Raw genomic sequence first — 25,725 nt, 5'->3', positions numbered from 1 at the left:
AGGCTCTTGGAGGATAAAGTGATCATTTATAGGTTTCCAAGGAGTAAGTGGCAGATCTGATTTCCATCCCTCATCTGGCTCTGCACTGTGCTCATATCGAGCACTGCCCCCAGCCCAGGGTCCTGCCTATGCCTTCTAGGCCCCACTCCTGCCCTCCCCAGCTGAACCCATCCCCATTCCAGGACATGCCCCAGGTGCTGGGGCACCCAGAGCGCCTTTCCAGACTTGACTGAGCATCTTTTGGGCTGCACCAGCCTGTTTCCTGGAGTTCATCTTCTTGGGAAGATCTTGTGTGTGTTTCCCTGGGTCTGAAGGATGAGCAGGGAGCATTGCTGAATGGAGTGTGGCCATGTGGATCGGGATGTCCACGTGACTTTATGCGTCTTCTAACCCGCAGAACAGAATTGGGTTTGAGAAGAGAGGAGGGGTAGAGTCGAGGGGTCTCAAACTTCCATCTATTTTCTTGCACCAGCCCTGCAAATATTTAGGCCTTCTCTTAACCATTTTGCATTACTGCCTCCATAATTACAAAATGCTTATTTTCCCTTCTACCTTGGGTACCAGTCCATCTTTTTTATGTGGTTAGAGCTTACGTAATTCAAATCAAGTTTGTTTCTATTTAGTAAGACATTGGCATTTTGAAAACAAAAACAAAGAAGTGACACAAGTAGAATTCTATTAATGTTAAGGCCTTTTTTGTTTCTTTAAGATACCCAATAATAAAATATAGCTGGGTCATGAAACACAAAATCATATAGAAGTATATACCTTAGCAAATGAGTTTATTGCAAGAAACAAGTATTAAAGAAATGATTTTCAATCAACATAGAGTGAAGTTCTGCAAGGGTTCAAAGGCAGGTAAAATAGAAAATAAAAAGGTTCCTACAGTGACATGAAACTATCACCAACTACTAAAAATTTTTAGTATGGTTTTAGTTTGTTTGGTTACCAACTACTACATATTTGAGAAATGACCATTAGGAACACAAAGTAAATTAGAAGTACTCTTTAAAAAATCCATAAAATACTTCTGAAACAGTAAAAAAGAACAGGCACTCAAATGGCTGCAAAAAGAGTCAGAGAGGGCCAGGTGCGGTGGCTCACGCCTGTAATCCCAGCACTTTGGGAGGCCGAGGTGGGCGGATCATGAGGTCAGGAGATCGAGACCATCTGGCCAACACGGTGAAACCCCGTCTCTACTAAAAATACAAAAAATTAGCCGGGCATGGTGGCTCACGCCTGTAATCTCAGTGCTTTGGGAGGCCGAGGCGGGTGGATCAAGAGGTCAGGAGATCGAGACCATCTTGGCTAACACGATGAAACCCTGTCTTTACTAAAAATACAAAAAATTAGCCGGGTGCGGTGGCTCATGCCTGTAATCCCAGCACTTTGGGGCTGAGGGGGGCGGATCACGAGGTCAGGAGATCGATACCATCCTGGCTAACATGGTGAAATCCCGTCTCTACTAAAAATACAAAAAATTAGCCAGGCGTGGTGGTGGGCGGCTGTAGTCCCAGCTACTCGGGAGGCTGAGGCAGGAGAATGGTGTGAACCTGGGAGGCAGAGGTTGCAGTGAGCCGAGATCGTACCACTGCACTCCAGCCTGGGCAACAGAGAGAGACTCCGTCTCAAAAAAAAAAAAAAAAAAAGAGTCAGAGATCCCTGTGGGTTGAGGAGGCAGGGGAGGGTGGTTGAGCTTTTATTCTCCTGGTCTTTAGGTCCGTTGGGTTTTCGCTGAGCTGGTGTGGAGGATGGCAGTGCCATCACGCTGCGTGCTGAGTGAATCCCTTTGGTGTGTGATCACTCTGGTGGTGGCGGTGTGAGAAGCTCATACGCCCTTGGTCTCTAATGTGGCAGAGCTGGGAGAAACTTAGGTTCCCTGCTTCATGCCTTTCACCCTCTTTCCTCCAGTCCTCATGCTTCTTGTTCATCAAGGCTTCTTGGTGGCACCCCCTTGTCTCTGCATGAATCAGCTCTCTCTTTCCTCTAGGTATATCCACATGCCTCACTGGGCACCTCCACTAACTGCCTGCTCTCAGGACTGACTGCTTCATATCTGTATGAAACAGATCTGTTTCCCATCTCGATCCCTCAAGGATCAGGACTGTGTTGCATCTGGAATCTCTATCTATTCCCTTCCCTGTCATTTTATACTTGATGCATCCTGAGTACTCCAAACTTCCCCATAAGAAACAAGAGACTCAAACACTTGCTCATTTAGTTTATGTCTTGGTTGGTTACAGACCGAGTGGCTGCTGTAACTTCTATGATGTTGCTGCGGTCTTGGATATCCAAGGATGTTGATTTGATTTTTGCAATCCAGGGGAGGCTGGCAGGGCATCATGTGAAGTGAGAATTCAGTTGCTCCTGGGAAGGGCTCTGGGAATCCCATGGAGGCTTCTGGTGGAGGTTTCTTGGTTATCCTTCAGTTTCCAAACCCATTTTGAGGCCAGGATTAGGGTTTGAGATCATGTCTCGTAGGTGAGTGGAAATATTATGTCTCTGTGTTGGGATGAAGTGGCTTCCTTTGAAATGCCCTGTTTGAGTCTCCTTTTATCACTGGCTAGAAAAATTTTAACGAAGATCTCGGTAATCTGATTGTACATTGCAAAGTGTATGTCAGTAATCTATTGTCACAAAAATGCTGTGTAACAAATTCCCCAAATTTCAGTGGCTTCAAGCAGTAAGCACTTATTCAGCCATGAGCCTGTGGGTTGGCCATTCTGGTTGGACTTGGCTAGCGGCTGGTCTGGTTGCCTCCCTCCCATGTCTGGGGTTTTGGTTGTCTATGGGATGATCAAACGTAGTCTTGGTGGGGTGATTGGGGTGGGTGACTCTGCCTCAGGTACCTCTCATCCTCCCGCATGCATCTGGCCATGTTCCCATGCTGGTGGAAAGTTACAGAAAAGCAAAGGGGAACACGTCCTACCTCCTGAGGCTTCAGCTAGGATCTGACATACTTGTCTTTCTGCTACCGCCTGTTGGCTGAAGCAGATCATATAGGCAGCCCAAAAATAAGGGTTGGGAAGTAATTCTAACTCTTTAATGGGAAGAATCACAAAGTTATGTGGCAAAAAGCATGGATACAGGAGGAGTTGAGTGTTGGAACCATCTTTGTACTTATCCATAGTGACAGTGAAACAAGCTATTTACCGTCTATCTTCTCTATGCCTCTAGAGCACTTACAGGGTGTTTCAATGACCTGTGTGTGTAATAAACTACCCCAAATCCTAGCAGCTTAGTACAACAACCCATTTATTATTGGTCATGATTCTGTGGGCTGACTGGACTCAGCTGGAAGCTGCCTCCCTGATGTCAGCAGGGGCCGTGGTCATCTGAGAGTCAGTTCTCTGGACTGTCCAGGACAGCTCCCTCCTGGGCCTGGCATTGGTGCTGGCTGCCCCACTGGGCACTCGGTCCTCTGCCATGTGCTGTGCTGCTGAGGGTATGGGGGCTTGGTTTCAGGAGGCAGGAAGGGGAAGCTCCCACTTCTATAAAGGCCTGAGCCTGGGACTCCTGAAACCTTCCCTCTGCTGTGTTCTCCAGGTCAGAGGCAGCCACAGGTCAGCCTGGGTTTGAGGGGAGGGGGACGAGCTTCAGCCCCTGGTGTGAGCGGCAGCATGTGTGTGCAGGCAGGGAGGAACTGTGCGGAGTGAACTAGTCCAGAGAGAATGTCCAGACATACGGAAATAGCCATGTGCTCCCCAGAGCAGGGTTGTGCAGTGGGAGGCCCTCCCTTTGTGAGGATGGCTTGCAGACGCTCCCCTTCCGGGCTGAATGACCCCAGGAGCAGAGTGGTGTTTTCCTGTGGCACCTGCTGCTCTTAGGATAAGGGGAGTTGAGGATTCCTATGCTCCCAGAAACCTTCAGCCAGGCCCCATCCTCTCCCAGCCTCTTCTCCCATGAGAGCACCAGGAGCCTGGTCACCTTCATCTGCTTCCCGGTTCAATTTCAGGACTGCACTTCACTCCCTCTGTACTTTCAGTAACTCTCATCCCCCAGAGGGACTTACTTTAGGCCTGGGGGTGGGGGTGGGGGGAAGTACATATTTTCCAAGACCTAGAAATTTGGTTATAGAAAAAAAATGCCTAAGGTTCCCAGCATGTCATCTTCTTGGCAAGCCAAGCTCTGCCAATCTTGGGAGGCCTCCAGGGAGACTGAAGACAGACGTGGAGCATGCAGATCTGGAGGTAGACGCTCTCCATGAGAGGCGATTGGGTTGGAATGGGTGTGCCTGTACCGTGAGAGGTCAGAAAGGACGGATGTGAATGTGGGGAGGACTCCTGTGAATGCTTTCACTTGTCACTACAGTAATGCGCTCAGTAGCAAATTTGAAAGACAGACTTCGAAAATGTCTCTAGTTCTGTAATTGTATTGTTTATTTTTATTTTGCATTTGTTACTGCAAAGAGCCATCGTAAAGAAGAAAACAAACAAAAAACTACAGGTGATAAAAAGCAAGTGATGGCTTCTAAAAATGTAAACTGAAAAAGGCATTTTTAGTGCCAAAAAACAACTGATGGCTTGGCTGAGATCTGCAGAGCACCAGAGACTGGCTGGGGACCAGTTACTGGAGGCTGGAGCCTGGAAGGAGGGGCCCCATGATGGGAGAGGTCCCCCTAGAATCCAGCCGCAGTCAGAACCATAACCAAGCGCCCAGGGAGGTTGGGCGGCAGGTGTCGGTGGTGGGAAGGTGAGGGGAAGAGATACCCCTCTCCTCTCACCCCTGCTCTCCAGATGGGGCCACGTCAACCAACCCTGACAGGTGGCCAGGAGGCAAGGCACCCTGCTGAGCCCATCTGCAGAGGTCAGCCCTGGGGCCTGTGACAGCAAAGGGAGGTTGGAGACTGGCTCGGTGGAAGGGGAGGGGCACAGACAGTGGTCAGAACATGCTGCTTTATAATTCGAATAAAGGAATATATTGGATGAAGTATTTATTTCTGGAAAATTCCTGGATTATAGGCATCTTTAAATTTAATTTATTTAAGGCGTGTTTTAAAATGTCCCTTCAAAATATGGGTTGATACCTGCTAATTAAGTCAAACCAAATTTTTTTGGGGCTCTGGAGTCAGATAGGCTAATCTAATTTGCAGTTTGGTTCTGTCGCTTATTAACCAGGTGATCCTGGACAAATCAGTAACCTTTATGAGTCTTGACCTCCACAGCTGGACAATGGGAATGACAGCTCTCGGAGTCGTGGTTGGAATGAAATGAGAAAATGTGTGTGGAGCCCTTAGCGCTCAAGGAACTGGCACTGAAGTACTCAATGAATGGTAGCTGTGCTGTTTACTAAGAACTTAATAACGAAGCTGAAAAGGATGTGCAGATCGCATGAGTTTTGGTGGGATTTCAAAGTCCTGTTTTCTCAGTATGATAGAGAAGTATGCCCTGTTTTAGTCTCACGTCTTCCTTTAATGGATCCCTCATTAGATGCTGCCCACGTGGAAGGATGTGTGGATGCTGCATGTGATGTGGGTTAGCTTGAGCTAGATTCTTCTGGCCTGTCGGACTAGGGTTCTCTTGGGCTCATTGTAAGTGATTTTCCCAATGGAAGGGAAGTGAGTTATCTAGTCACCTCATGGACCACACATACCTAGAGGATGCCTTTAGGCAAACATGTTTAATGCAAAGCTATGCTTCTTTTGCCATTGGTGAATTGTGTCCTGTCCTGCTAGAACATAAAACACAGAAATGCAGTTGTTTATTATTATGTATGTTGTTCCTTTTGTCTTCTAGCCATCAGGTTCTGAACAGCTGGTAGATGGGCTGGCTTACTGAAGGACATGATTCAGACTGTCCCGGACCCAGCAGCTCATATCAAGGTAAGCCCCGTCTTGGCTGGGAAGCCAGCTCTGCCTTCCTCTGTGCCTAGATTTTCATGGATAACAGCCCACATATCAGTTAATTAGGGGCCAGTCAACACAGCCCAGGAGCTAAGAAAATGGTTTTTACTTTTTTAAATGGTTGAAAAATCAAAAGAAGCGTATTTCATAACACATGTAAATTGCATGAAATTTACATTTCAGTGTCCATAAAGAAAGCTTTATTGGAACACAGCCCCATGCATTCATTTCTATATCATCTGTGGCTGCCTTCACTCCATAATGGCACAGTTGAGTAGGCTCGACAAAGACCATATGGCCTGCCAGCTGAAAATATTTACTGTCTGGACCTTTTCAGAAAAAATTTTGCTGAGTTAATATATGAAATCACATCCAAATTCTTCTAACTCCTGTTATAATTCCATCTCCTTTATACTTGCCTGGGGTTAGCGAGGAGGAGACAAGTGGGTGAATGATTGGATTTCCGATGTTGGAACGTTGTTTTATCTGGGCTCGCCGACACTCAGCGCTCCATCACCTCACACCTGCCCTGGCTGCTTTCTGACCTGCACTTCCTGAGGCTCTGGAGGTGAGAGGGTGAGGAAGTGAGACTTGTGCCAAGGGAGGTCCCTGAGAGGACTCTGGCCATTTATTTTGACACTACACATACATGTGGGTAATAGCTGCAGGGAGGAAATGAGATGGTAGTTTTCATATACTTGACAAAAATAAAGACTGCAGAAAAAATTGGGGCTTAAGCTACCTTATCCAAGCAGGCTGTCTACACCTGTGCTGGTTAGTTCAACTATATCTATGCTGGCCAAAGTAATTGACTGCATGGCCAGTTCTTCACTTTCCCCATACTAATTCATTTTCCCTAAGTGGTGTGGTTGGTTTTACTAATGTATATTCCTTGCCTAAAACATTAATTGAAAATGGGAAGGGCTTATAATTGAAAGGAAAGTTTGTGATATTGAAAAATGTACCTTTTTGAATAAAATATAAAAAGCCTTTCAAAATCCCACACATACAGTTACACATGGATGTACACACATTTTAAAACAATACATTTGGTGAGGCATTCTGGACCATGTGCAGCTCACATGCACACACATTTACTTTCTTTGAAAATGGAATTGGAAGTAATAAGAGTTTCAATGCATTCCTTGAGCTTTGTGGGTGCTCCTTCACTTTCAGAGATTGCGGTAACTCTAGGGATGTCGAGGATTCTAAATTTTGCCCAAGGCCATAGAGGAACAGATGCTTATGGGGACACTATAATTTGATTTCTGTGTGATGTTTTGTTGGGCTATGATGGTTGTGTTTATCAAAAAAAGTGCAAGTAGGAAATCTCTTGTGGATGTGATAAGGTTTCTTTGGAAGTGCTGGGAACATATTTGATCAGTGTGTCTGTGCTACACACGTAAAGTGGGAGAAAGACTTTCTTTAATTTTTAGTGTCTGCTGACCACGAAGCTGCATGATGCAAAGAAAAGCTCATAGGGAAGTTGAGACAATAAATATCTTCTATAGTTCAGAATGTGAGGGACGGCAACTGAAATTCATTTTATTAGCATTCCACACCACCCCTCCAGGCAACCAGAAGGAAATGATGAAGTCAGCAAGAAAGTATTACAGATTTTAAGAAGCGAATTCATAAAGGTGAAACAATCCCATACAAATCTGAAAACACCATCTTTGAAAATGTGTGTTGGTAGAAACGTTCTGTATTTGATTTCAGGAATGAACTATGTTTTCGGCACTGATTTATCTTATTATCTGAAGGGGTGACCTTCCCCTCCACAACTGTGGGTATTTCTAGTCAGGTGGGACGAGAGACTGAGAAAAGAAATAAGACACAGAGACAAAGTATAGAGAAACAACAGTGGGCTCAGGGGACCGGCGCTCAGCATACCAAGGACCTGCACCGGCACCGGCCTCTGAGTTCCCTCAGTTTTTATTGATTATTATTTTCATTATTTTAGCAAAAAGGAATGTAGTAGGAGAGCAGGGTGATAATAAGGAGAAGGTCAGCAAAAAACATGTGAGCAAAAGAATCTATGTCATAATTAAGTTCAAGGGAAGGTACTATGCCTGGATGTGCACATAGGCCAGATGTTTGTTTCTCTCCACCCAAACATCTCAGCGGAGTAAAGAATAACAAAGCAGCATTGCTGTAAACATGTCTCACCTCCCACCATAGGGCAGTTTTTCTCTCATCTCAGAATTGAACAAATGTACAATCGGGTTTTATACTGAGACATTCAGTTCCCAGGGGCAGGCAGGAGACAGTGGCCTTCCTCTATCTCAACTGCAAGAGGCTTTCCTCTTTTACTAATCCACCTCAGCACAGACCCTTTACGGGTGTCGGGCTGGGGGACAGTCAGGTCTTTCTCATCCCACGAGGCCATATTTCAGACTATCACTTGGGGAGAAACCTTGGACAGTACCCCGTTTTCAAGGGCAGAGGTCCCTGCGGCTTTCCGCAGTGCATTGTGCCCCTGGTTTATTGAGACTAGAGAATGGCGATGACTTTTACCAAGTATACTGCTTGTAAACATGTTGTTAACAAGGCACGTCCTGCACAGCCCTAGATCCCTTACACATTGATTTTATACAACACATGTTTTTGTGAGCTCCAGGTTGGGTCAAAGTGGCTGGGGCAAAGTGGTTGGGGCAAAGCTACAAATTAACAACATCTCAGCAAAGCAATTGTTTAAAGTACAGGTCTTTTTCAAAATGGAGTCTCTTATGTCTTTCCTTTCTACATAGACACAGTAACAGTCAGATCTCTCTTTTCCCTACAATTATCATCATGTTGGTTGATCGTATTGGTTAATGTCAATATGTAATATCATCATCATATTGGTTGATGTCAATATATGAAATATAATTTTGAGAAATCATAACTCTGAGAGTTTTTAAAAAATAAATTTCAACTCACATGGCTTCTGTGTGTTTGGAGAGATGAACTGGCAATAAGAAGTGTGGTTGCTAATAGCCGATGTTGGCTGCGAGGTAGAATTGTGTTAAAGATATTTATTTCCTTTATAAACCTATCAAAATCCCACCAATTAGAATTCGAATAATTATTTTTGTAATTCTTTTTTTTGCATATGAAATTGGGGTTCTTGACAACAAAGTTGGGAGGATAATTTTCTTCCACTGATTCATTAAAATGCCTGATATGGGAGTTTTTGAAGTAAAATTTCATGTGCGAGAAGTTTCTTCTGGCTTTGGGCTGAGGAATGCTGCTATGATTTCTGGGAAGGAAGTTCTTTTTTTTGTTTTGTTTTGATGGAGTCTCGCTTTGTCGCCCAGGCTGGAGTGCAGTGGCGCGATCTTGGCTCGCTGCAACCTCTGCCTCCTGGGTTCACGCCATTCTCCTGCCTCAGCCTCCTGAGTAGCTGGGACTACAGGCACCTGCCACCACGCCTGGCTAATTTTTTGCATTTTTTTTTTTTTTTTTTTAGTAGAGACGGGGTTTCACCGTGTTAGCCAGGATGGTCTCAATCTCCTGACCTCGTGATCCACCTGCCTTGGCCTCCCAAAGTGCTGGGATTACAGGCGTGAGCCACCGCACCTGGCCGGAAGGAAGTTCTTATAAATGGCACATGAATGGTTCCTTTTGATGTATTAACATATATAGTGGAAGATTTTGTTTTTGGTTCATTGCTACTAAAATGTTTTTGTTATCTGAGAAGGACTTGAGTTTTCCACAGAAGTGGCTTAACACTGCAGGTGTGATTCCCGTGAAGACTCTGTGTCATCACAGTCCTGTCCGTAGGCCGTCCTGGAGGAGAGGAACATTCCTTTCATCTTAGAGAAATTCACTCTGCAAAATTTATGATGACTCTTTTCTGCCAGAACAAATGGCTTTTACCCTTTTATATGTTTAAGGAGCTGGAAACAATAAAAAAAGGAGGGGTGGTTGAAAACTATGGAATATAAAATATTCTTGATTTAAATAGTGCAAGAATTGTGGCAATTCATTTACAAACAAAATGAGCAGGCTGTTTATTTTACCTGCTTCTCTGTCGGTGATAATAATGACTGTCATTAAGCATAATTTGATTTCCCTTTCTTTGCAGGCCGTTCCAAGTACCTTTTTAAAAAAATTTTTATTTATTATTTATTTTTATTTATTTATTTATTTTAAGACATAGTCTTGCTCTGTTGCCCAGGCTGGAGTGCAGTAGTATGATTATGGCTCACTGCAGCCTCTGCCTCCCAGGCTCAAGTGATCTTCCTGCCTCAGCCTCCTGAGTAGCTGGGACTACAGGTGTGCACCGCTACACCCAGCTAATTTTTAATTTTTTTGTAGAGACAAGGTCTCACTATCTTGCCCAGGCTGGTCTCAAACTCTGGGGCTCAAGCAATCCTCCCACCTCAGCCTCCCAAAATGCTGGGATTATAGGCATGACCAAGTACTTTTTTTATTACAGAAATTATGCTAACTACCATATCATGCACATCTACTCTTAGCATGTTAGGTGTGTATGAAGATACAACTCGCTGAAGGGGTGGAGCTGTCACAACCAAAGATGCACCCAGATGATTATCATCAGCCGACAAAAAAAATAGCAAATCCATTTTCTTAGGATCCTATAAATATTTTTGTCATTAATTCTATTTCTGATAAGGCATTTTTAAATTCACGTGATTGCATTTCCTAAAAAGAGTTCTGTCTCTATAATATTTTCATTTACTAACATTTGCTGAAGAGGACTAACTAATTGCCTTTGTTGTTCACCAGCTAATCATATAGAGTAATACACATTTTGGAGCCGATGGAATGAGGACTGGACTGAGAGGGGAACCATCTGTATGTTAGTTCTGCTCCGTGGTCGCCAGCTGTGAATCCCAGAGATGCTAGTCATGAAAATTCTCCGAGCTTTGCATTCTTATCGAGTTTCATGTCGTGGATAAGAACACATTCTGGCTCCATTCAAATCCTGCTCTGATGTTTACTAACTTGGTGATTTTGTACAAGTTCCTTAGTTTCTTTGTGCCTTGGTCTCATTTTATATGAAACAGAAGCATCTGTTTTGCAGGGTTCGGGGGAGATTAAACGAGTTAGTACATTTAGACCCCACTGAGTACTAAACAATTGTGAGCTCTCACTGTGATCTATAAAATGAGGGTAGCGTACCTATCTTAAAGATAAAACATCATCCTGTCTCTGATACCTATGGAGCAACATGAGCATGTTTTACAAAACACTGAGTGGAGTGAAAAAGACAGAAAACAGAACGCGCTTTGTAGCACATGCTACTTACATACATAAAAAAGTTATATACTGCTCAAGCAACATCACAGGGTTTTCCAGGGTACATACATACCTAACACATATAGATCACGTTGGAGTGGGTGCTTGCCTATGTGGCACATGCTGGCTAGTTGCTTTGAGAAGTGGTTGGGGATAAGGGAAAAAATAATCATATGCAAATGAAACAAGTTAATAACAGTGATATTTTTATGTGGCACAGTGGGTCCTCCATGCTGGTAGGAGCATGAGTTTGTACAAGCACTTTTGTATTGGCTTGGTGTTACCTAGTAAAGCTGAAGATGTGCCTAGCCTGTGATCCAGCTGTCTCACCCTGGGTCTGTATTCTCTTGTACCTGAGCACCAGGAGGTATGTATGAGCAAAAACAGAACAACCCAAGTGTCCATCTACAGAAAAGTGGATAAATAAACCTATTGTACTCCACCAATGGAGTACTATACAGCAGTGAAAAATAAACTGCAAGTGTCTATCCATAGCCATGTATCAATGTGGATGGTTCTCACACGTGAGTAGAAAAAAGTCACAGATTACATACAATATGATTCCACAAATAAAGATTAAAAAGAGGCAACATTAAAAAGCATATTATTCAGAGAAACATAATATGTGTTGAAAAGAAAAATAAGGAAAAAAACCCACATAACTCAGCATTGGAATTACCTTGTCAGGGAGGGCAGAGTTTTAGGGGAAAGGCATAAGGGGCTTCTGAGGTCCTGGGGCTGACTGTTGTGGACTAGGGAGTACATGCAAAGGTGTTTGCTTCTTATTCTTTAAATTGCACAAATAGATTATATATCCTGTTTTGTGTGTACTATTTGCAACAAAAATACCAAAAGAAGAGAGAGGAAAAATTAGATGGCTCATAGTGAAGTCAGTCTTGAGAGGAAGGTACTTTCTAGTTGTAAAACTCGTTGTACTTTAGCAAATCATCACATTAGAGATCACTTGGTCTGATGCTGTTCTAGCTGCAAGGAAAGGTGGGAGCTACTGCTGGTCAGGTGACTTCCTTGAAGCTCAGGCTGTGCCTGTTCCAAAGCTGGGCACGGGCCGTTTCCAAGTTGAGTGTGTCCTCCTGCCTTGGCTTTGTGAGTTTTTCCATCACACCCTTTTGCGATGAGGAATGATTTGGAGACTCTTTCTGACTTGGACTCGTTTATTCATTCAACAAACATTTAGCAAACCTTCCACGTACCCCACTGGGGGTGGGGGAGGAGGGAGACAAGGGATCAAAAAGACACAGCATCTGCCACTCAGGGCATGGGTCACCTGTTCTCAAACACTTCGGGCACTGCGAAGCTGCTAGAGAGGGACAGGGGAGCTGCTGCTGGGGTCTGGGCAGGAACTCAGGGGGGTTGCCTGTAGTCTGCACCTTCACCTGCTCCACTGGCTCACCCATCACCCCTGTGTCCTGCTGACAGCATCTATGTTCAGCAGCCGCTGCTTCTGCCTGTAAACCTCCTGGCAGAGGATCTTCTTGGGATCACACCTTGCTGTCTCTTCCAGGTGAAGCAGGCAGGTGACCTTTGAGGGTGCTTGATGAGGCTGGGGGTTCATAGGTCCACTCACCTGTAGCAGGTGAGTACAGATGCCTGAAGTTGGACCCTCCATTGACACGTCCTCTGTCCTCCAGCTCATGAAGGGTGTCCAGGCTCAATTCAGCTAAGCTAATCACTAGATACTGCTCCGTAAGATTTTGTGTGAGAATCAGGCACCAACAATGGATGACAGGGGAAACAAAGTCACTGTTCAGGTTTCTAGTTGCTGTTCACATGTGGGGAAGGACTAAAAACCCAGCTTACCCAGGATTTGTTTGTAATTAGGATTTTCACCCCTTGGCTTCCTTTTCCCTTAAGCTTTTATACTTTTGCTCATTTTTATGAGTGTGCTGGGGCCAGATGATCTCAGTGTGAAGCTTGGCTCCACCTGTTACTAGCTGCCTCAGTTTCCTCAGCTGTAAAATGGGAATGAAATAGTGCATCTACCCCATAGAATCACGAGGAATAAATTAGCTAATGAGTTTAGAGCATTCAAAGCGGTGCCTGGCACTCAGTGAGACTTATTATCACATCACATTACATATTGTCAATATAATAATATGCACACCACGTTAATTATATAACATTAATATTTTTAAACAATATAGCATATTATTAATCTATAATGTTGTATACTAGCATACTGGTGCATATAGCAGTGGAAGGGGAGATACTGTTACATATAGCAGTGGAAGGGGAGATACTGTTACATATAGCAGTGGAAGGAGAAAAGTAAGAAGGGGAAATCTTACGGAAAAAATTAAATTGACCCAGGGTCAGTACTTCCCAAGAAGTGAACTGAAGCACTTCTTTCCCACATTGTTCCACGGCTGCCGCTCTGGAAGTAACGCTAAATATTTCTGACCATAAAAGATGCTAAACTTAAACTCTGTGTCTGTTTCATAGACGGAAGAGTCTAAAACAGTTTCAGAAGTAGCAGCGTTCTGTGCGAGGTCACTGTGAAGCCTGAGAGCCCAGCAGATGAGCTGAGCTCTTTTCAATAACACGAAGCAGATGCAGAAAGCGCCCGAATCTGCCTTGCGAGGAAGGGATTAGGCGATGTCTCGGGGCTGGTGATGATTTATCCCATCGCTATGGCGAAGGGTGGATTTCACGACGGAGCCCCCACTGGCTGACAAAAGACTCATTGAGCTGTAAGCATTTCTCACAGTTTGCAAATCTGATTTATAGTAACTGTGCTTCACAGGAAGGTGAAAGTTTATCCTTTTGAGAATATACTCAAAAGAGACAGAGTTCCCCCCAACCAAAGTCTGTCTACTATGAAGCTGATGTAAGTCTTTGATATGCTGCCTATTTTTTCTCAATAAATCAGCTTTGATCAGTTTCCAGCTTGGTTAGCACATCCCGATGAGCCCTGTGACTCTGTGGCCGTGTATAGCTGCTTTTTCGTTTTTTGTACTTTCATTTTTCTGCAGGATGATGGCACGATTAAAATTTCTACAATGAGTACTTTTATAATCAGAAAAATAATATTGCTTTAAAATATCAAGATATTTAATATGGCACAATAATAGAGACCCTGCCTACAGATTTCTTTATGTGCGTGGTCTCGAGCTGGACTGTACCTTCTGTTTCTCCTTCTCACTGGGTTCCTGCACCCCTCAGGGTCACCATGCTGGGCACCCTCCAGGGCCAGATTCCAATGCGGTGCTCAGTTCCTGTAGCCTTTGGAGCGGTGTTCAGCATGTGTGCAGCAGGGTTTAGTGAAGTAGTGAAGTGTTCCCCAGACATGCTGCACAATCCCCCTCCGCCCCCAGTCTGGCGATTCCTCGTTAAGATTCAGTGAGGCTGACATTCAGTAGGGGGCACCAACTTAATCAGGAAGTGTAAGAGGGGTTTGGAGGAGATTCACAATCACTTCCCAGGAGAATGGGTGGAAGTTGCGCATGGTTAGCCTAGACCCCCTCTGGGGCAGTTTCCCTGAGGAGTTGGTTAAAATGCAGATTCCTGGTATCTAATCTAAAGCTTCTTCTCCAGTAAGTTTGGGTTGGAGCCCAGGATGCTGCAGTTCAAGCACCTGAAGTGTTTCTGCGTATCTTGCTCAGATAATTGATAGTTATCAACAATTAACCTAGCCTTAGATAATCGATAAATATTTATAAAAGGAACCATGTTTTTTGTTTGTTTCTTTCTTCATTGAAGGCTGCTGTCTTTTGTGTGGCTGCTGTGAATATCCTAGTCACACCTCTAAGGGTTTAGAGAGCATTATTTGGCCTTGGGTTTCAAAACATCAGCAAGTCTCTTCGGCTCCACTATTTGGTGTCATAGAGCCCAGAAGAGAAGTGACACTTGTTGCTTCTTCCACCTTGTAGGAAATTAACTTAGGAATCGGAGTCAATAATTTTTCTTAGGGTTAGCCCCCAGTAGTTGAGTGTTTTAGAGACATCAGCAAGGTTGGCATCACTGTCTCTGACTTAGCCCTGTCTGTGCAATTGGGGGTTGAGGATCATTATCCTCGTTGTAGGACTCAGTGTGGGGCCACTGTTGTGGGGGAAGCAGGAATTGGAGGGTACAGTGGTTCAGGACACTAAATTAGCATTTTCCCATGGGGACACCCAACTCTTTCTTACTAATGAATAGGAAGAAGTCCTACTTATTATGGGTTTTTGCTGGTTTAATCTTCACCTTCTTTTCCTTCTGTGTCTTCTTTACCTTCTGATCGCAAAATCCCATGGTGTATTGGTATGAAAGAGTGATCATTGATACCAGATCACCCAATTCTGCCCATCTATACTTCTCCAGGAAGTATCTGAGAGCATTATTTTATCGCATTCTATTGTGGTTTTTAATCTTTGCTGATTTGATGGGTGACAATGGAGTTTTATAGATGTTAGCATTTGGAAACTTGTGAGCTTGATCATCTCTTCATACTCTTCACACACTTATCAACAAGTTACGTTATCTCATTTGTGATATTTTTGGATCCAATTTCAATCTAATCATTCAGAATTGCTGGGCTACAGCATGAACTGAACAGATGATGTCCCCGCCTGCATGAAGCTTCCATTCCCGTGGCTGAGATAGAATGTGCTCAAGGGAATAGTTAAAAATCCGGTGGTGCTGGTTGGTATTCTCCAGAACAAAGCAGGAGAAGCAAGAGACTGAGGAAGGGAGAGGTAGAATTTTACACGAAAGGTTAGGGAAGGTCATGGGGAGGAGGTGACATTCAAGCTGAGACCCGAAGGGAGTGGGAGCATGAGCCGTATGATCACACGGGGAAGAGTATTGCAGAGAGAGGGAACAGCATGTGCAAAGGCCCTTTGGCAGGAGCTCTCCTGGCACTTTCAAGTAACGGCAAGGAGACTGGGGGCTGGTGTGGAGTGAGGTTAAAGCTGCAGGATGTGAGTTGGAGGCATGCTGGTGAGGCTGTGTTGTAGACTTCCGTTAAGCAAGGATAAGGGCATTTCCATTTTATTTTGCACACTGCGGGAGGAGAACCATTGGAAGGTTCATAGCAGATGTGATCTGATTGATTTTTTTTTAAAGCTTTCTTGAAGTATAATTTACATTGGTTGAAGTTTTAAAAGAACCATGTTGGCTGTTGTGTGGGGAACAGACTAGAGGGGGACCAAGAGTTGAAACAGGGAAGACCAATTAGGAGGCCATTGCCTGGCACCAGGCAGTGAAAGGGGAGGTAGTGGGAGATGATCAGATTGGGGATCTACTTTGAAGGTGGAAAAGACAGCATTTGCTGATGGATTAGATATGCAGTGTAGGAGAGTCAAGGATGACTTCAAAGATTTTGTTTGTAACTGGGTATATGATGGTGCCACCTACTCTAAAAGGGACGTCTGCAAGAGGGGACAGTTGCAATGAGCAGGAAGTCAAAAGTGAGGTTTGGTTGTGTTGAGTTGGAGATGCCTGTTGGATATCCAAATTGTGATGTTGAGAGGTTGATATGAGTCTAGAGGTCATGTGAGAGATATATTTGTGATTCCTAAGCCTAAGGCTATCTGAGGCTGGGTGACTAGGTGAGATCACCTAGGGACCAAGATGCAGAAGAGCCTTAGGGTTGAGCTTTGGGCCCCTCCGATGCATACAGGTTGGAAAGAGGAGGGGGAACTACAGAGGAGGTGAGAAGAGAAGCCAGTGGAGGTAGGAGAAGGGCTAAGAAACTGCTGTCTCGGTGAGATGAGGACTGAGGATTAGCCACAGGCTTTGGCCACCTGGACATCATTGTGACCTTCATATGAGTGATTTGCATGGGTGGACAAAAGCCACCTTGCAGTGAATTTGAACAAAAAAAAAAAAGAGAGAGAGAGAAGAAGTGCAGACAGCTTATATGCAAACAACTCTTTTGACATGATTTAGAAGGTGTAGTGAGTTTCTCAGCAATTTGTATACATTATATTTTAATGATAGTTCCCCTCAGCTATGTCATATTTGTTGTGCAGATTGTTTTTGATGATTATTCTACCTATTAATTTTTATGATGTTCTTTTTCAGCACCCCATGAGATAAACATTTTTCTTTGATCACATCAATTGATAATTCTTTTTATTTTTCCCTTAGCTTTTAACTTAGAAAATTTTATCTATTTTATTCTTCTTTTTACTTCTGTGTATTTACCAGTATTCTGTGTAGCTTGTTTAATAGATACAAAAGAAAGTACATCTTATCGTAAAAACCACCGACAAAGTCATTCAGCATTCACAGGAGATAAGGCTTGTGGCATCCAATTCAGTTTCCTTCATCAGGATTTCTGGGTTCTGTGCAAAGTGAACACAGCATCACTTTGCAGCAGTTTTTTTTTTTTTTTTCTCTTAGTCCCCTCTGCAGGGTTGATAATAAAAATAGTTGATAATTAGCATAGACACAGTAATTGGAAAGGGGCATAAACCAATCAGAAAAGATTACAATTGGGAGCAACAGGTGTCCCTGTCACGTTGTACACCACTCTTTCCCAATACCTTACTCGCGAGTGAATTGGATTTCTGGCTCCATGCCTTTCTGGCCTTCTGAATTTTGCCTCTCTGTCCTCGGATCCTTGCTATTTGTCTCCTTGCCATTTTGGGGAAAAAGGAGGCATTTACTATATAAGGATTATCTGTGTGCCTGTTTTATATGTTTGCTAGATTATAAATTACTTGAAGTGATCACATAATCATTTTTGTATCCTGCATTATACATTATGTATGTAGCACATGCTTCACATATACGAGTTGACTGAATTGAATAAGCAATGGCAACAATGAAACAAGAGTGATCCAGGGACTTTGTTGTATTCTGGGGCAGAATTGAACATGTCGGTATTCACTTACTCTTTATTTTCTCTCCTTTCTAGGTATGATTGTAACCATACAACCAATTTATAGCAGAGAGGACGTGCTCTCACGGACCATGTGTCTGCCCTTTCATAGATACCTACAGACTTTATTTTTTAGAGCAGTTTTAGGTTCACAACAGACTTGAGCATATACCACAAGTGTTCTCATATAATTCCTGCCCCTACACATACATAGCTTCCCCCACTATCAACATTTTCCCACATGGGGGACTGATGTGTAACAAGGGCTGAACCTACATCAACACATCATTATCACCCAAAGTCCAGAGTTCTCATTAGGGTTATACTCTAATATAAACACCGTATACCCTTGGTGTTATATGTTCTGTGGGTTTGGACAAACAGGTGATGACACGGATCCACCATTATAATATCATACAGATTAGTTTCACTGCCCCTCAAATTCACTGAGCTGTGTCTCTTCATCCCTCCCCACCTCCTAGGCCCTGACAACCACTGATCTTTTTACATCTCCATAGTTTTGCCATTTCCAGACTGTCATATGGTTGGAATCATACACTATGTAGCCTTTTCACATTTTCTTATCTGGTATAGTAATGTGCATTTAAGCTTCCTCCTCGTCTTTTCATGGCTTAGTAGCTCTTCTTAACTTTTTAAACCATAAAACTCTTTTAAAATTAGGTGAATACTATATATTTTCTCCCAGGAATAAGAACAAACACGCACACTTTTATATGCTCATGGATCTATTGCAGTCAATTCAGTACCTCCCCTCAACCCACCTCCCACACTCTCGGTCCTGCAGGAGCTGGGATACCAGGTCAGCCAGTCCCTGCAACCCCTTGAAGCAGTTGATGAAATTGAAAGTGAATTTTTCTTTGCACCTATCTTGCTAGAAACTGTGTTGCTCCTTGAGCTCAGTAGGATAGAAGTTCTTTAAACAAAGACAGTTTAAGAGGTGCATTATCGATTTAAATGTAGTTCAGATCACAGATACTCATTCTATACTTTTGCATGCAGGAGGACGGCTTCTCAAACTTTAATACATCCATAAGTCACCTGGGGACCTTGCTAAGAGCAGATCCCAGTTCAGTAGGTCTAGGACAGGGCTTGAGATTGTGCGCCACAAACCAGCCCCCAGGTGCTGCTGGTTCTGCTGGCCTGAGGACCAGCCTCTTTAAAGCCAGACTCGAAAGCCCTGTTTTCCAAACTACAGGTCATGACCCATTTGTCTAAGTGAGTCAAGGCCACTATTAACAAAAGGAAATGGGATGGAGTAAAGTGGAAACTATCAGGGCACATCACATATAGAAAGAAAAAGTATTATTTTTGAAAATTTTGTTTTAGTTATATATGTGCGTGTAGGTATGTATGTGTATATATATAATATATATCTACACGCTGAGTTTTATAATAATCTACATTAGTTTGTACTCTGGATACATTCTGTGTAGCAAGAAACGAGGGTAGATGCACTACATTGGTTTCGTTCTAAATAATAGTGAGCTTGCAGGCATAAAATTGCACATGTGTCTCCGTGGATTTTGCTGCTCAGATTCTGGTATCCAGATGTTGGGATTTTAACCAAGGCAGGACTGTAAATAGCAGAGAAAGTTTTTTTATTATTATTTTAAAGATCAAATTCCAAAATTCTGGTTGTGTTTTGCTTAATTGAGAGTACATGTTACTTCTGAGAATGTACTTTAAAAAGTAAACAAATTTAACTGAAGCATGGCTATTAGTTAGTGATTCTTTGTAGATTTTCTGGAAAGTCTTGTTTGTTTGTATTAAACATTAACTCTGCTGTATGCTGTTAATACACTGCTAAGATCAATATTGAAAAACGAACAATAATACCAATTCATATGGACCTTCAAATTAGTCTTATAAAATTTTATGATATGGTATTATCCAGCCAACTGACTTTGAGACTGACAAAATATCTAACTTTAACCAGGTGATTCTTGCATTCTTTGTTTTAAAACCTCAAGTTTAAAGTATCTTTATATTTACATTTAATTGTCATTAATGAAAAATATATGCCTAAAGTAACAGTCAAAAACAAGTCAATTTTTTATGACTTGTGTGGTTTGAAAAAGCCCGCAGTTCAAATATTTACTTTCTGTTATTGTTTGAAAAAAAAAAAAAAAAAAGGATTGTGTAGAATTTACCCATTTCATTGCGTGTTACAAAAGTGACCTAGAGCCTGCAGGTGTGACAAGGGGTGATGGGTCATCTCCTTACCTGTCCAACTTCACCTTCAGGGCACAATGTCCTGCAAGAATTATATATAAAATAGACAATGTTGGCAATGAGCAAAGACATCAGGAAAGAAAACAGACCAAGAGGGAGAAGATATTTTTACCTATGAATCATTTAAACAATATGCTGCTGTTCCTGTTCCTCAGTCTTTTATGATAATGGAAAACTAACATATATCCAATAAAAGGATTTAAAAAGACCTGTTACTTGATTCCTCAAACCTGAAATTAAAAACAAACGAACAACATAACCCTTAGGTTAGGTAAAACTACCATGTGAAGAAATGTGGCTCTGAATACGAAAAAAAAGACATTAAAAAAAACCCCACATTTTATAGTATTAAAAAGTATGTGTTAGAAAACCTTTTGATTGATATTAATGCATGACATAAATCAACTGAAGGACTTATTATTCTTGCATCAATTAAAAGCATTTAGACTTACCTGAAAATCTGAAAGTAGCATGTTACATACAACCCTAATTATTGTGTGCCCCCATGTAAACAGCAACATTTGCTGATCAGTTCACTCCATGAGGACCACAATTTGGGAAGCTTTCTCATTTCCTTTGAAATGGCTAAATAGCCTCATGGGTAATTGGAATTATATTAAATTTTATTTTCCAGAAAATGAGTCTTCATGTAGGGGCTTGGAAAGTCACTCTTTGCTGGTATTGGTTTTAGGAGTATTGTGTTAGTTAGGTTCCCTGGGAAGCAGATGTTGAGACGGAATTAGGAATGTTAGTGTTTTATTGGAGGGGGAAGGGGGCTGTGCCTGTGAAGGATAAAATGAGGATGAAGCAAGACTGGGCAGGGAGAGCCTCAGACCAGGTACAGATTTGATGGTTTGACCAACCCAACGGGGAGGTCTGGAGCAGAGCTTGCCTTTGGAGGGGCCCCGGGTTGGGCAGAAATGACCAGGCTCTAGTACCCTGCTGTGTCAGTGATTGGCTCAGGGCTGTCTGGGATGAGGCAGGGCCTGAGGTGTGAACAGCTGGAGGCTGTTCAGATGCATGCTAGATTCTTTCTTGAAGGGAGATCCTAGTGGGACACCTCTGGGGCTGCCATAGCATCTGTAGAAGCAGGAAAGGGATGTAGCTGGTTCCTTCTGAAGCTCCAGCAGGGTTATCGTTTGCTTGACATTGTCACCCTCCTTGTCCCTTTTTGTTGTTGTTGCAAATTTCCCTTTTGCAAGACTACTTTCTGCTCAGAACTAAATGCCCTTCACTCACAAAATCTGTATAATTTTCATGACCTAAAATGGCTTCTGTCCTGAGTGCTTAGATGGGGTCATTTGCTGTTGGACAGTCCCACTACTGTCAAGTGCCACCATGATGGGAAATTGTAATGTTAAAGAAAAGATGAGGCCGGGTGTGGTGTCTCACGCCTATAATCCCAGCACTTTGGGAGACCAAGGTGGGTGGATCACCTGAGGTCAGGAGTTCGAGGCCAGCCTGACCAACATGGTGAAACCCCATCTCTACTAAAAATCCAAAAAAATTAGCTGGGCATGGTGGCGCATGCCTGTAATCCCAGCTACTTGGGAGACTGAGGCAGGAAATAACTTGAACCCGGGAGGCAGGGGTTGCAGTGAGCCAAGACCGTGCCATTGCACTCCAGCCTGGGCAACAAGAGCGAAACTCCGTCTCAAGAAAAAAAAAATGATTATTAAAAAATTTGTTTTAGATTAATTTTATTGTTGGATGTTTCTTGGGCTTAGACCTTTAGATAAACCATTTTGACTCTATTTGTTATATTACCTGCCTCTACTGTTATTTAAGGTTGACGTTAAATTTCTTTCAGTGATTTTGTTAAAGTCTGTCATCAGTTAGTTAGACCTGAAATCTAAATGACTAAATCGTGCTGGCCATTATATCAACCTTTGTCCTCTAAAAATTTGGGTCCCAGAGTTGGTCTTTAATCCTGCCTGGGGCTTCATCTCAAAAAAAAAAAAGGGAAATGGGATCCATGGAGAAGGATCTATTTTTTTTTTTTACCAAGTCCATTGCTGCCAAATAGAAAGATCCCCCTCAGAATGGGTCATCAGCAGGCAGGTGTGTTCCAGGCTCTGCAATTCTCCCACTCCAACCTCCTGCTTCTGACAGATTTAAGGATTTTTGGACCAGAAAAAAAAGTACTTTGGGAGGATCCTCCTATGGATTTCCTTGTTCTGCTCCTGATCTCTCTGTGCCAGCCCATCAGCTAGGATTCATGGAGCAAGGTCTGTGGCTTCAATGCTGGGTGCTCTTTTGCCTTCATTGTGGGGCACTCACAGACACCCTCCAGCCTGAGGCACCGGTTCTGCCCTGTGCATGCAAAAGAGACTGTGTCTCCATATCGCCATCCCTTCCCCTCTCCTTTCTTGCTATTGTTCTCTTTATATTCAAATTATGTAGTTGGTACTTTTAATGTTATTTTACATTTCCTTGCACCTTGATGAAAGACATTGTGTATTTCTCACCTTTTTCTGTGCTGATTTTTTATCTGCTCACAAATATTGCCTTTATGACTCCATTTCTCTTAAATGTGGCTTTTAAGTGTTTTTGATTCATTTGTTGAAATCATTTACTCTTCCCTCAATTTGCGCTGTAACTGTCACCTCCGTGTGTTAAGTAAATCGGGGAGATTTCTTTATTTCTACATTTGGCTTTCCTTATTGATACGTGATAGGAAAGAAAGTAATTCCCAAGGAAGACTATCCCTGTATTGTAGGAATGTTGTGGCAACATTAAGCCCCACTCCATCTTGCATTTCCATACTTTTGCCATTTACTATTCAAGGATTTGGAGACTGATGGAAAACTGTTTCTTGTTTGAGGCACACACACTAATGTTTGACTTTGGATGAGAAATTTTTGAATGTCCTTGGAAAAGTAGAATGCTGACAAGGACCTTGAGAGAAGGGACTGTGATTCACCCTGTCTTAAAGAATGAAACTTAAAACTATTACCAATATAATTTGTACCAATAATAGTACTCATCTTCTTATTACTTTAATCTCCTACTCAGTTTAAAGTTTCTTGCTAACCCCAGTGTTGACCTGTTTCAGGCTGGGAAATCTCAGTTTGGACAGAGGGTGTGGTTGGTCCCCTTTCTCCATGGTACACGTCCATTTCTCTTACTGTCATCTCCTTGCCTTTTCTGTGCCCTTGAAATCAATGATGAGTTGAGTGAGGTTCACCAGACCAGGTTTGGGGCCACCCTCAGCAGATTCTGCCATAATAGTCTGGTACCTCTTTTTTAGAATGAGGTCTCTGCCAAAATTGTGGGACCCCCCCCCCAAAACTTAGCATCCTGATTTAGATCGAAGAAAAAAAGCAAAAGATGATAAAATTAAATATAAAATGCCAGTTGCCATAGGATATATAAAATGATAAAATAGTTCCAAATCATAGGTAATTTTTAAAAAGTTTTGTTCATTAGCCGAAGTGCAGGGAGAACACTTTGTACATCTTCCTAATCTCAGCTAATTCTGCATCTTTAGGAGCAAGAAGAAGGGTTAATATGCAGGTGATGCTGGGGTGCCCATCTTCATAGAACAGATGCCCCCAAAGTCATACCCAGAACATTCTAAGAGTCTTTTGAGAAATCCAGGGAAATCGTCCACAGAACACATGGTTTTCCCCATGTGGTTAGGATTTTATCTGTACCTTTAAGAGGTTTTACATCTAAATTGTCACTCTTATTCTCATTGGTTAACGTTCTCAGAGTATAATGCCAAGACTTCTAAATTGTTAAAAACTTAACCTTTAAAAAAAAACATACACATATATTAGTTTTTTTCAGCTAATATATGTTTGATCATTGATCCTCAGAGATTCCTACAAACCCCAGGTTGGTCCCAGAAGTCCGGGGGATGTCTTCTAATAGTAGGTGACACAAAGACTTATGACTGCAGCCTAGAGAAACACTGTCTGAGTGAAGCCCAGGGGCCAACTGTGTAGCTTCTCAGCTGCTTTATGTCCTGGATCTTTCCATTTTATTCTAAAATAGTATATTGCAATATTGAAATTCAATATGGAAATATTTCCTTGTGGCTTTAAATAAACTTTTCAGGAATGCATATTAGCAACTAAAAATAGAGAAAGTCTCAAATTTCTCCACTTTTCCAAAGCTATTCTGGAGATTTAACACTTTTCTTAGCACTCTGAAGGATAGAACCCATGATATCAGTGGCACAAGGTCACAGAAACATTTAGAACTTTCTCTTCCTGAGTACACAGAGCTTTGGAGTAGCTGAATACATGTGCTTTGTGAGTTCAGTGGAGAGTCCCACAAAACACGGTGGAGGTGGCAGAACCTGGAAGACCCAGTAACTCTATGTGACGGCTACTCTAGTGGAAGCCTGAGTTCTCTATTGGGTAACCTTGGATGATTGGGTTAGGCTCTGCTGAGGGTGCTGGGCAGATGTGAGGGGCTACCCCAGCGTTAATCAGGGTAGGCTATTAGCTCTAACCCTCAAATTTCAGTGGTCTAAACAAAGTTTATTTCTCACTCCTGTAACAGTCCCGTATGGGGGTCTGGGTGCGGTGGGTCTCCTCAGTAACTCTCTGATGAGAGGAGCAAGAGAACCCAGCTTTCTTCCCATCCAGCCTCTACCTAGCCTTCCCCCGCTCTCTGTGTCCTCAGAAGCCTTTCTTTTCAGCCAGTGGGTGGGAGGAGAATGGAAGATTGCATGTGGACCTGTTTCCTAGGCCAGGCTTCCATCTACCTTTCATTGACCAGAAATGAGTCACGTGACCACACCTGGCTGCAAAGGAGGCTGGTAAATATAGTCTGTCTGGGTGCCAAGGAGGAAAAGGGATATTGGAAAGGCTTGGCCCGCCCCTTTTGTATCCACAAAAGGCTGCAGAAATGTGATTGGCTCATATGCCCTATCTCCTCCTATCTCCAGAGATGTGACTTCTTCTCTCCTTGGGTGACTACAAAATAATACTCTTCTTCATTTTTTCTCTCATGACAAATCTTGATGTCACTGTGAACAACAATCTAAAAAAGTAAAGATTATATATAATAATTATATGTAATCTCACCAACCCAGATACAATTAACATTTTAATCGTTATATTTCCAGTCTATTTTTCCATGAACAATATTACCTATAATTATTTTTGCCAAAAGAGGTCATAGTAACTGCTATTTTTTCAATTTTTTGAAACTGCTCTTTTATCATCCCAAAATATTGCATTTCTGCAATATGGCATTTTTTTTCCACGTCCCTAGAAACTGTTTAGTGACCTATGCAATTTCATCCTATGTATATCCCATACATTTTAAGCTAAATATTTTTTGTTGGCTTCAGATTTTTGGCTGTTATATACAGGGCTATGTTGAATATCCTGTAACTATCTTTGATTAAATCTATGATAACTTCCTTAGGTTCTAATCATATAAGTAGAATTTCTAGAACAAAGAATACGCAACTGTCCAAAATTTTTACATATATTTCCAATTTCCTTTCTGAAGACTTTTACCAGTTTAAGCACATACCAGTATATGACATTACTTGTTTCCCCAATATCTGCCAATATTTGTTATTATATTTTTATAATTT

General features: G+C 42.5%; 1 protein-coding gene across 5 annotated transcripts in view; it reads left to right on the top strand.

Annotated features, from left to right (window-relative positions):
- The window catches only part of ERG (ETS transcription factor ERG), a 279,268-nt gene that overhangs the window by 79,360 nt on the left and 174,183 nt on the right, over positions 1–25,725 (top strand). For all 5 annotated transcript variants that reach the window (XM_001170678.7, XM_001170554.7, XM_003319073.6 and 2 more), the window contains exon 3: positions 5,736–5,821. In XM_001170678.7, the coding sequence (XP_001170678.1) occupies positions 5,783–5,821 (39 nt within the window). In that variant the 5' untranslated portion in view covers positions 5,736–5,782. The remainder of the gene's footprint in view (positions 1–5,735; positions 5,822–25,725) is intronic.

Source organism: Pan troglodytes, chromosome 22 (assembly GCF_028858775.2).
Source record: "Pan troglodytes isolate AG18354 chromosome 22, NHGRI_mPanTro3-v2.0_pri, whole genome shotgun sequence".
In the NCBI taxonomy this organism is placed as follows: domain Eukaryota; kingdom Metazoa; phylum Chordata; class Mammalia; order Primates; family Hominidae; genus Pan; species Pan troglodytes.
This window is presented reverse-complemented; position numbering and strand designations above follow the sequence as displayed.